Source organism: Heptranchias perlo, chromosome 4, assembly GCF_035084215.1.
Source record: "Heptranchias perlo isolate sHepPer1 chromosome 4, sHepPer1.hap1, whole genome shotgun sequence".
Lineage (NCBI taxonomy): Eukaryota > Metazoa > Chordata > Chondrichthyes > Hexanchiformes > Hexanchidae > Heptranchias > Heptranchias perlo.
Genome location: NC_090328.1, coordinates 14,828,118 through 14,841,123, shown reverse-complemented (window position 1 = coordinate 14,841,123; position 13,006 = coordinate 14,828,118). Strand labels below are relative to the sequence as shown.

At 42.3% G+C, this 13,006-nt stretch overlaps 1 protein-coding gene across 5 annotated transcripts in view; it reads left to right on the top strand.

Moving 5' to 3' along the window:
* Positions 1-12,289, top strand: part of glra3 (glycine receptor, alpha 3) — a 161,522-nt gene extending 149,233 nt beyond the window's left edge. For 4 of the 5 annotated variants that reach the window (XM_067982510.1, XM_067982511.1, XM_067982515.1 and 1 more), the window contains one exon: positions 11,748-12,289. In XM_067982510.1, coding sequence (XP_067838611.1) covers positions 11,748-12,023 — 276 coding nt within the window. In that variant the 3' untranslated portion in view covers positions 12,024-12,289. Of the gene's footprint in view, positions 1-10,311; positions 10,324-11,747 lie in introns of all 5 variants that reach the window. The other variant, XM_067982512.1, reaches the window with a different exon arrangement.
* Positions 12,290-13,006: the final 717 nt, after the last annotated feature.

The following is a 13,006-nucleotide window of genomic DNA, read 5'->3' as shown; positions in this document are numbered from 1 at the left end:
TCTGGTGCCAATTATAAGATAGATAAACCAATGCCAGTGAGATCAACCAATACTTAAACTAATATTACCAAGTAGACTCACAGCTATAACCCTGTGAGAAGTGTCAAACAATTACTGTTGGTTGTGCAGGATTCCACATCAGCCATTTGGATGACAATGCGATTTTTCCCCTCTTTTTCATGGGACCTGCGATGATGCTGTGCGATACTCGCACATAAACGCGTAATACATTCGTCTGACTTTCCTCTTTCCGCTACTTTAACAAAGCTCTTACGCCGTTTACTCTAAATAATTAACTCTTCCCCTTCAAATAGCGGAGAAAGGAATTTTAGACAAACTCATCGAGGGGGTAACTTTCATCTTCAGCACGGGTCGATATCGGTATAACACCCATTATGTGCTCCGCCTGATTTTCCTTCCCATTGGCGATGAGCATTACGGAGGCTAACCCGATACCACCCAGTATTCCTCCCGCGCCGAATTTGAAAGTTACCCCCATTGAATCTTCGTTCACTAGTGTCCCTTGGCGTAATTTGCAGGGCCGTGGCTCGCCGAATCCCCCACCATCAACATCCTGGGGGTCACCATTGACCAGAACTTAACTGGACCAGCCACATAAATACTGTGGCTACAAGAGCAGGTCAGAGGCTGGGTATTCTGTGGCGAGTGACTCAATTCCTGACTCCCCAAAGCCTTTCCACCATCTACAAGGCACAAGTCAGGAGTGTGATGGAATACTCTCCACTTGCCTGGATGAGCACAGCTCCAACAACACTCAAGAAGCTCGACACCATCCAGGGCAAAGCAGCCCACTTGATTGGCACCACATCCACCACCCTAAACATTCACCCCCTTCACCACCGGCCCACCATGGCTGCAGTGTGCACCATCCACAGGATGCACTGCAGCAACTCGTCAAGGCTTCGTCGACAGCACCTCCCAAACCCACGACCTCTACCACAGAATACCCAGCCTTTGACCTGCTCTTGTAGCCACAGTATTTATGTGACTGGTCCAGTTAAGTTCTGGTCAATGGTGACCCCCAGGATGTTGATGGTGGGGGATTTGGCGAGTCATGGCCCTGCAAATTACGCCAAGGGACACTAGTGAATGAAGATTCAATGGGGGTAACTTTCAAATTCGGCGCGGGGGGAATACTGGGTGGTATCGGGTTAGCCTCCGTAATGCTCATCGCCAATGGGAAGGAAAATAAGTCACATACCATCCCGACTTGGAAATATATTGCCGTTCCTTCATTGTCGCTGGGTCAAAATCCTGGAACTCCCTACCTAACAGCACTGTGGGAGAACCTTCACAACACGGACTGCAGCGGTTCAAGAAGGCGGCTCACCGCCACCTTCTCAAGGGCAATTAAGGATGGGCAATAAATGCTGGCCTCTCCAGCGAAGCCCACATCCCATGAACGAATAAAAAAAAGGCCTTAGTTTAGGGCAGTGAGAGGCCCTGCAAAATTCCAGTCTTTCTGAGCCAACCATTTTTTAAAACAAATTTCAGTTCACATTTTATGATGTCAGCAGCAGTTTACATAGAATTACATAGAATTTACAGCACATAAACAGCCCATTAGGCCCAACAAGTTCATAGAATCGTAGAAAGGTTACAGCACGGAAGGAGGCCATTCAGCCCATCGAGTCCGTGCCGGCTCTATGCAAGAGCAATCCAATTACTCCCATTCCTCTGCCCTATCTCCGTAGCCCTGCAGATTTTTTCCTTTCAAGTACTTATCCAGTTCCCCTTTGAAAGCCACGATTGAATCTGCCTCCTCTACCCACCCCCCAACTGGCAGTGCATTCCAGATGGTAACCACTCACTGTGTAAAAAAGTTTTTCCTTTTGTCACCTTTGGTTCTTTTGCCAATCACCTTAAATCTGTGTCCTCTGATTTTTTACCCTTCCACCAATGGGAACAGTTTCTCTCTATCTATGCCTCGTTTATGCTCCACATGAGCCTCCTCCCTCCCTACTTCATCTCACCCTATCAGCATAACCTTCTATTCCTTTCTCCCTCGTGTACTCATCTAGTTTCCCCTTAAATGCATCGATGCTGTTCCCCTCAACATCCTACGTAACAGAACAAAACACAAAGAACCAATTCAAACAGAAATTAAGCATGTTTTCACTTGTCCTGTTTCCTTTTTCTTCTCGTTATTTCTTCCATCCCATTCTCCCTCTTCTATGTTTATTTTTAAAATTTTACTTCATTTCTGATGAATATATTCTAGTCAATAGCTATTCTTTATTTTCATTCAATTTTTTGCCCTCTCCTGCATCGCTCCTGAAGACATTGGGGGGGAAAAAAATAGGACTTATTATTGGGCGCTGGTAGCGCGATCCACTATTACCCAGTGGCCCCTGTGCAGGCAGGACAAGACTTTCGTCAGGCCTGAGGACTTACCTGCGAGCAGCGTTCCGAATGAGTGTTGAATGAGGATTCAATGCAATTCGCACTTTCCACCAGCAGGGGGAGCCCCGATCTCTTAAAGGCAGGCTGTCTCTTAAAAATCTCTTAAAGGAAGCTGATACCTGTTATTTGCTGAAAATAACAGTCTGCTGTCTGCACGGAGTTTGAACGGAGATCGGACATCGCACATGCAAAACACAGATGCAGCTCCCATCCCTATGTTTACAACCTGATGAGTTATGTTAAAACATTGAATGACGGTTGCGCACTACTAAATCCTACATCCTCCAATCTGCATGCCAGACCTCACCAAAATGCCGATCTGAGTTTGTACCAGGCCTGCGAGAGAGAGTGGACCAAGTTTCTCTGCTAATGCACTAGAGGCCTTGGTGCAAGAGGTGGACAGATGGATGGACATCCTATATCCGCAAGTGGTGGGGGGCATATACCCAAAAGTGGGAAGCAACGGGGGATGAAGTCAATGCCAGGCGCACAGCATCGTGAACATGGATGCAGTGCAGGAAGAAGTTCAGTACTTTGACATGAGTGGTCAAGGTGAGTGAGGTCAACTGTCAAGTGGCGTCTCCTACCAACCGCACCACTAGCTACATCCACTGCTCCATGCACTACACCCCCCATCACTGATATACCAACAAACTCTTACCATCAGTACTCAACACTTCCAATCAGATGCTTCCTCTCACCCTTACACATTACCACTGTTGCGAGCCACCCATCCACAACTCACAGGTCACACACACTGGCAGCCATTCAACCATGACAGGCACATCACCCAGGCACACGTCCCGTTTTCTTGCAGGAAAAGGTGGCGCATATCAGGAGGCAGCAAGTGGCAGTGGCATTTAGCCTCTCGAGCCTGTTCCACCATTCAATGAGATCATGGTGGACCTGTGACCTAACTCCAAATACCCGTCTTAGCCCCATATCCCTTAATACCCTTGGTTCACAGAAATCTATCAATCTCAGATTTAGAATTCACAATTGAGCTAGCATCAACTGCCGTTTGCACAAGAGTGGGTTCCAAACTTCTCCCACCCTTTGCGTGTGGAAGCATTTCCTAACTTCACTCCTGCATATCCTGGTTCTAAATGTTAGGCTATGTCCCCTAGTCCTAGTATTGAAGTCTAAGAGACCTCCAAAAACAGTTATAAATGTCTGGGCAGCTAGAATCAATAATCCAGCAACTAACCTGTAAATCCTGCATGGTCCCTTTAAATAGGGTTGGTTTGGGTCCTCCAGGCACTCTAAGACACGTTCAGATGGTTGGGTTTAAGACTCTGCGTTGAGTTGAGCGTTAAGTGCCAAAATGTTGTCTATCACTTTAAATCAGCGTTGCACACTGATTGTATTCATTTTCTCCTTACTTTACATGCTTCCAGCGTTCGGTATTTGTGCATGCGCTAACTCCTATACCAAGTTGGCGTCCAGTGCACGTCACGCTGGAAACATGCATGTGCAGCCAAGGTGCCAACTTGGATGTTGGAGAGGCCGTGTAGCACCGAAACAAGGGGTGCTACACAGCCCAATTTAGCACCCCCAGACTCCTCACTGGCCCACAGTTCTGTGGGCACCTTGAGGTGTCTCACTTAAATGACCATTCTTCATGTCTAAGCCTTAATAGTGATTTTCGATAGGTCATCTGACCACAGGACAGCCTCACGGCAGAGCTGGTCCTGCCATGATTGATGGCCACTTGCTCACACACATTGTCAGCATGAAGCAGGAATGGGAATGCTGGCTGATTTTCTACACCCCCCCCCCCACCAACCCGCACCCCCACCCCCACCTAATCCAGGAATACCAAGGTAAGACCTCCGATGAGGATATCAGATAACTCAATACAGTCAAATCATGGCTGATCTGTACGCAACTCCATTTACCCGCCTTTGCTCCATATCCTTTGATACCTTTACCTAACAAAAATCTATCGATCTCAATCATGGAAGTTCCAATGGACCCAGCGCCCACAGCCTTTTGGAGGAGACAGTCCCAGATTTCCTCTACCCGAAATGCTTCCTAATTTCATTCCAAAATGGCCCAGCTTTAATTTTAAGATTATGCCCCCTACTTCTGGATTCCCCCACCAGAAGAAAATCTCTGTATCTACCCTATCAAATCCTTTTTGTCATTTTAAAGACCTCGATTAGATCACCCCTCAACCTTCAAAACTCAAGGGGATACAAGCCAAGTTTATGCAAGCTGTCTTCAGAATTCAACCTTTTAAGCCCCAGAATGGCTCAGTCATTCACTGCCTAAATCCGCTGAGCCATCGGGGGAAGATTTCTCTGCTTTTTACTTTGCTTTCTGAACCTCCTGGGTCCCCACTATCCATTTTGAAGCTGGGGACCCACATGGAAATGATTGGCTGAGAATCAGTAAGCAAGTTGTTTGGCTGAACTCCAAAAGCTGATATAATCTGTGTCGTAGATGTTATTAAGTCAATTTTGATCCTTTTTTCTCCGTCAAAACTCGAAGAGCGACTGCCGGAAAGGTACCTCAAGCATCAGCAGCTCAATCATGCACGGATGAGATTGTAACTGCAGTACCTTAAGAGTTAAACCAAACTTTTCTGGCCAACTTTGAGAGTGGCCATGTTGTAATCGTATGTATTAGGGAGAAAATACAAGCACCAGGGACTAACCTTTTATTAATGAAATAATGCAAAGAAGGTCAGATCTGGCATCTCAAAACTGTAACTTGTGTCCTTCTATTTATTTTATATTTTTCGCTGATTTTTTCTGCTAACTGAGGTGAGTTGATGTCAGTGCCGGGGAATGAAGCGTTTTTTTTCACTCTTGACACATTGAGCACTTCCAGATCAGATGTAATAGCGGTGGATACAAGGTTAAACTTTACTCTGCCCCCAAAGTGGAATTTAACCCCTTCCTCCAGAAGAGCACCATTACTGCTCCAATGTGAATCTATCCTATTTCCCAACAATAGTCTTATGGCCTCTGATTGAGATTACCAATTGGTGCTGAATTCTAATCAGTTCATGATGATTACTCAGGCCAGTAGAATTAGGTGGAATTACATATAATTCACAGCACAGAAACAGGCCATTCGGCCCAACTGGTCTTTGCTGGTGTTTATGCTCCTCACGAGCCTCCTCCCACCCTACTTTATCTAACCATATCTGCATATCCTTCCACGGATTTCCTTATACCTCAAAGTAAGGGGATGCAATTGTTGCTGGACTACCTCATTTTAATGAGTACTGGTTTCATTAATAAAAATGGAATGGTCGCAGTCCCATTGTTTTACACCCTGCACTGTCTTACAACTTGGAAATGTGGTACAGTATGAATTAATAATATTTAATGTGTCATCTCCCCTATTTATTTCAGTGATCGTTCATACCTGTTATTATACTGTGTATAAAAATCTCGAGGGCCTGCTCCAATCTTAAGTTAATCAGTGAGGTGAGATCTCCGAGTATGAATAAATTGACGGCAGTGAGCCAAGAAAAGTCTCAAAGACCTCGAACCTGCAGAATATTAAAAGACTCCCAGAGAAGGTAGTTAATTCGGGTCACATGGCACCTTCAAAAGAGAACTGGTTCGCTATCTGTTAAGTCAGGGAGATTAAGAGTTCTCGAGATATTTAACAACACTGCTTGACTTTGTTTTTCTATTGGAGAAGTAGAGGATGAAATTTAGTGTTCCCTAAAGTAGGGGGTCAGTAGGCGGTGAGGAGGGGGGGAGGGTCCATCTCATAATAATTACATACAAGTTTCTGATAGAAGGGGCTTGAAGAGCTAAATGGCCTTTTCTCACTTTGGATTTTCTTGTGTTCTTAAAGAAAATGAAATAATTACTCTGTTAAAATAGCAAAAATTTCACACAAACACGCTACGTATTTGCATGCTGATTTCAAATAAGTCTTTTTTTCTTCAAAAACTAACATGGTGGGCATGATGTTAGAAGAAGGGATCAAAAAAGATATAAAGACATTTAAGATAGAAAGGGGGGAGATAATTGATAAACTAATCAAACTTTGAGAGGATAAAACCCCTGGTCTGGATTAATTACATCTGCGCATACTAAAAGAAGTTAGGGCAGAGAGAGCAGAGGCTCTATTACATATATATAAAAAATTCAATAGAAGAGGGAATAGTGCCAGAGGACTGTCGGACAGCTAATGTGATTCCTATGTTTAAAAAGGGAGATAGAAACAGTCCAGGGAACTATCGACCAATTAGCTTAACATCAATGGTAGGAAAGATAATGGAATCCTTACTCAAAGATGTAATAGAAAAATAGCTAGAAACCGAAAATGTAACGAAGAATAGTCAGCACGGATTTCAAAAGGGAAGGTCATGTTTGACCAACGTTATTGAATTCTTTGAAGAAGTAACAGAAAGGGTAGACAAGGGTATTGTAGTAGATGTAATATATTTAGATTTTCAAAAGGCATTCGATTGTAGTCTCATGACTACGGTCAGAGCATGTGGAGTCAAGGGACAAGTAGCAGAATGGATAGCAAGCTGGCTACAAAACAGAAAACAGAGAGTAGGGATTTAAGAGAGTTACTCAGACTGGCAATAGGTGGGAAGTAGTGTTCTACAAGGATCGGTGCTGAGACCGCTGTTGTTTACCATTTATATATATGATTTGAACTCGGGAATCGTAAGTGCAATTTCAAAATTTGCGGATGACACCAAATTGGGGGCTATAGTTAATACTGAGGAGGGCCGCGACAAAATACAAGAAGTCATTAATAAACTTGCAGAATAGGCATGTAATTGGCAAATGAATTTCAGTATAGAGAAGTGTGAAGTATTACATTTTGGTAGGAAGAATAAGGGGGCTACATACTGCTTGGATAATAAGAGTCTAAATCGGGTAGAGGAGAGGAGGGATCTGGGGGTACAGATACACAAAATCAGTAAAAGTAATGATGCAGGTTAATAAGACCATAAAAAAAGCAAACCAAGCACTGGGGTTCATTTCTAGAGGGATAGAATTGAAAGGCAGAGAGTTATGTTAAACTTGTACGGAACCCTTGGTTAGACCACGCTTGGAGTACTGTGAACAGTTCTGGTCTCCGTATTATAAAAAGGATATAGAGGCACTGGAGAAGGCACAAAAAAGATTTATTAGGATAATACCAGAACTGAAAGGTTATAACAATCAGGAAAGATTGCACAGACTGGGGCTCTTTTATCTAGAAAAGAGAAGACAGAGGGGTGACCTGCAAGAGGTCTTTAAGATTATGAAAGGATTTGACAGGGTAGACATTGAGAAGATGTTTCCACTTGCGGCGGAGACCAGAACTAGGGGACATAAATATAAGATAGTCACTAATAAATCCAATAGGGAATTCAGGAGAAACGTCTTTACCCAAAGAGTGGTTAGAATGTGGAACTCTATACCACAAGGAGTAGTTGGGGTGACTAGCATATTTGCATTTAAGGGGGAGCTAAATAAACACATGAGGGAGAAAGGAATAGAAGGATATGCTGATAGGGTTAGATGAAGTAGGGAGGGAGGAGGCTCGTATGGAGCATAAACACTGGCATGGACCTGTTGGGCCAAATGGCCTGTTTCTGTGCTGTACATTCTATGTAATTCCATTTAATTCTGTATAGAAGTTACAATATTTTTGTGCACCGAGCAATCTAAGAGAAGTCACACATAGTCTAAAATTTTGTGTCATTTCTGCTAGTTTAATTATTTCTATTAAAAAATGTAGCATAAATTTGAAAATAAAGCTCACTCAGATCCTTCCTAGTTCTGAACAAATTCTTTGCTTTCCCTCAGTGTCTGGAAATTTTTATTTGGGATCACTAGAGGGTGCTGTAGCTTTCTCTGAGATCAGTACAACCAAAAGAGGCAGCAGCTCCCTAAAATCTAAGGCCATGAAAAAAAAATCACTTATCGTGGAAAAAGTGCTCAAATTTGTAGTCATCAATAAATGTAATTTGAACCCTGCATTGGGGCCAACTATTTGTGATGACAGGAGAGGTACCTTAGAATTGTGTCTGATTTTGAGGAGCAAAAATATGAGATTTTTACCCAATGTGAACTATGTGGTAGATTCCCTGTGTCACTCGTTCTGTATTTGTCCCTGTTAAATGTCTCGATGTGAATACTAACATTTTATGCTATCAAATCGTTCTGTTATCTGACTAGAACTCTTCCGATTTTGCATGGCTTGTTAGATTGATGTGACTGTTGCTACTGATTTCATACAAAAAAAAGTTGCTCTCAAGTTTAAAGTGCTTTTGTATAGTATGTTTCAATGTGCTGTGAACAGTAACATAACAGGACCTGGCATCAATTCTGACATGTATTATAAGAATCCCTTTGACAGAAAAAATGGTTAAAATCAAAATAATTCTTCCCCTTGATATAAAGTATTGAATTTAAATATTTTTTTTCCCTATTTAGTACACATTTTTATTTTAATTAGCAGCTATAAAAATCATTTTTATTAAGCGTAAATCAACACAGACCAGTTGCACTGAGTCTGGACATCAAAATGTGAACAGTGAATCATTTGTGTGGTAAAGGACTTTTGGGTTGAAATCGCACTGTGTGATATTGGTGCTAGTACCTTCATATGAATTTTTTTTGTCCATTATTTTAATGAACTTGTTGATGCCAAGAAGTTAAAATAACATAGAATTCATATAGAGGTGTGTTAACACATTCATTATTATATCACAGCAGGATTTCAACCTCCACATTATTGCTTTCTTTTCCCCCCATTTATTTCTCTCCCTTTCTTTGCACCCTGTTTGTACCACAAACCATTCCCAAAGCAAGAGTGCAGACAATTTGTAGCCCCCTGCCCACTCTGTAACTGGATGGTAGGAGGTACGCAAGGACATTGTTGGGTGATTCACCCACCGAACGCTTCTCCAACCTCTGTAATAATTTAACCTGATCAGCACAAGCTGAATGATACCTGAGGATCTTCCTCCTACCACCTTGTGAAGCACCAGAATGAAGTAATAAACCACTACATAGAAATTACAGCACAGAAACGGGCCATTCGGCCCAACTTGTCCATGCCAGTGTTTATGCTCCACACGAGCCTCCTCCCACCCTACTTCATCTCACCCTATCATCATATCCTTCTATTCCTTTCTTCCTCCTGTACCCATCTAGCTTCCCCTTAAATGCATCTATGCTATTTGCCTCAACTACTCTATGTGGTAGCAAGTTCCACATTCTATCCACTCTCCGGGTAAAGAAGTTTCTCCTGAATTCAAGGCTGAGATCGATAGATTTTTGGACTCTGGGGGAATGAAGGGATATGGGGGTCGGGCAGGAAAGTGGAGTTGAGGTCGAAGATCAGCCATGATCATATCGAATGGCGGAGCAGGCTCGAGGGGCCGTATGGCCTACACCTGCTCCTATTTCTTATGTTCTTAAGTCCTTATTGGATTTATTAGTGTCTATCTTATATTTATAGCCCCCAGTTTTGGACTCCCCCCCCCCCCCCCCTCCACAAGTGAGAACATCTTCTCTACGTCTACACTATCAACCCCTTTCATAATCTTAAAGACCTCTGTTAGGTCATGCCCCAGCCTTCTCTTTTCTAGAGAAAAGAGCCCCTGCTGCCTTTAATATCCAACATCCAACATTTAAAATGTAGAAGTAATCTCTATAGCTTGATGTTTACATATTTCGTATGTTTTTTTTTCATTTGCGAACAAACCCCTTGGAGCCTGCCCCTATGGCTGATTGGGGAAATAGCCCACATGGTATGGTACCAGCGAGGAGCCTGATTTGGTCCCTGGTCTTTACTGAGTTTAGCTGATCCCAGCCAGGTGGGATATGAAGAATGGCCAGTGGGCGAGGTGTCAGCGGGCTGTCACTGCCTTGGAACCTGAAAACCTGAATGAGTTGGTGCCTTCAGGAGAGGACGGAAGTTAAAATTAAAGGGAACAAAAAAAAAACAAAGCCAACTGCACCATTTAGAAATTATAAACCTACATCTACTCTACAGGATATTAGATTTAGGAATAATCTGTTACAAATATCACAGTGCCCTGAAGATTTGCCTAATAATCCTGATTATTAATTAAATCTGTTCATTCTTTTTAATCACATGTAACAAGAATCTACAATCTTGGTTCCAATCAGGCTAAGACAGATGAGTTGGAAGGAACATAGGAACAGGAGTAGGCCATTCAGCCCCTCGAGCCTATTCCGCCATTCAGTTAAATCATGGCTGATCTGTTTCTTAACTCCATTTACCCGCCTTGGTTCTGTATCCCATAATACCTCTTGCCTAACAAAAATCTATCACTCTCAGTTTTGAAATTTTCAACTGACTCCCAGCCCGGACATCTTTTTGGGGGAGAGAGTCCCAGATTTCCACTACCCTTTGTGTGAAGAAGTGCTTCCTGACATCACCCGTGAATGGCCTAGCTCTAATTTTAAGGTTATGCCCCCTTGTTCTGCGCTCCCCCACCAGATGAAACACTCATGTTTCTCTAGTGGCTGTTAAATGACCTCAGTGAAATGAGTCTCAAGCCAGTGCTAGAATGCCTTGTAACATGGCTCAATAGGCATCACTTGCCAGTCTCACTCAAGAGAAGTTCTAAGAGTGTATCAAAAGTGGGTGAGATGGAAATGTTGTGCAGTTGGGAGATGCTCTTCTATGTTTGGGTTTTGGTGCATTTCCAGGGTAATGGCTACATTGCATCTGAACTGTGCTGTACCTAGCCCAGGAATCCTTTTCATCATTTAGCATTTAATTACCAAAAAAATGTAATCTTTACTTCAATAAATACAAAAACATTCAACATTTTTTTTGACAAGAATCTTTATATAATTCACTTGTGATAATGAGATTTTCGGGTGCCCATCTCATCGCTAACTAGTATTGAGGCATTTAAACAAATCTGACTAACATAAACAATACCAAATATAAATCGCATTCCTCCCCGCCTCCACCCCGCCTAAAAGAATTAACGGATTAAACTGAAATATGCCACAGAGAAAAGTGACTAAGATGGAAAATAAAATTCTGCTAGGAAGATTATGGACAAGAATTGCAAATGTGACAGGAAAGTGCACTTTGCAAGATCACAGTGGGTAACTGATTAGTGCATATTATACATTACAAGCTTTAACAAGGGGCAAAGTGTGCCACAGATGGTATTATTCATGGACTGAATTACAAAACAAGCCGAATGAAATATAAATATATTAGTTGGATATTGCTGCATTTCAGTTGGGAGAAAAAGCACCTCAGAATTGTAGAATGGCATCCTGCAGCTAAAATGGTGGTGTTCTTGTCGCGCACTGTCATCTGCAGTTAACTTTAACACTTTGCTATCTTCACAGGATGATGAGGTGAGAGAAAGCCGCTTTAGCTTCACGGCATATGGGGTGGGACCTTGCCTACAAGTGAAAGACGGAGTCACTGCAAAAGGGGCAATCAACACATCCCAACCGGCACCAAAATGCCAAGAAGATATGAGAAAACTATTCATTGACAGAGCCAAGAAGATCGACACAGTAGCACGAGCTGGTTTTCCTTTAGCCTTTTTAATTTTCAATATATTTTATTGGGTCATCTACAAAATCCTTAGACACGAGGACCTACACCAACAGCAATAGTTGTAGGCCTCAACCAGACATCATTTACAACATATATCAGCGACACAAGTAACGTTAAAAGGTATCCTAGTGTGATAAAGAGGTCATATTGGGCCAGAATTCGACTTTAACACACTGAACAGTGGATGAACTATGCAAATCTAAAGAGGAACTCAAATGAATAACAGCAAATCAGTTATCCAGTGCTATCTGCATTTTCGCATCGCACAGAGTACTAGGGGAAGGGATGTTTCACATGAATGAAAATGTGACTGGCAAAGTAAAATACTGACTGAAATAAATATGTTAATAGTTCTCCTTTCTTGTTTTATATTTTGAGTTGACTGGTTCCAATTTGAAGGTAGCAATAAATAAATGACTGCAGACACATTATGGGGAACTGTTGTGGAAAAACAATTATCTGGGAGAGAGAGCAGGTAATTGGAAGTTCACAGTATATCTTCTACTCATAACCCATTCTCTTTTTATCTGCCGAATTTAATTCAATCTAGGGGTGGGAAAGCAACTTCCCAGCTGACAGATAGCGTACGCATTCACCCATCCAGTTCCAACCCTTCGCCCTTTCTCGGCATCTCGTGTTAGATATTGCAGCTCTTCCCTGTCCAACTAATGAACTCTTCACCTTTTGCACAGTTGAATTCTAATTTTTGTGGGGTTCCTTTTCTTTGGATTCAAATAACTGCCTCTGTTGAGCAAATACTTGTTGTGAATGGAATCAAAAAATAGTCTTGCCTAACATGCAGTGAGCAAACTTTAAGGTGTCCCAGCTCTGACCTGTCCAAATTATCATTGTACATTTATTTAAGGATAAAGATTAGAACACTATAACAAACCTAGGACTAGATCAATCCAACTCGTTACAACCCCTAAAGGACAAATTCTCAATAACAAAGAACAGTGAGGGAAAAGGGATCTGTGAAATTCATGGCACATTGTGTGCACCTTCTAATAAAGTTTAATTTTTTTTAATTGAGAAAGCTAGG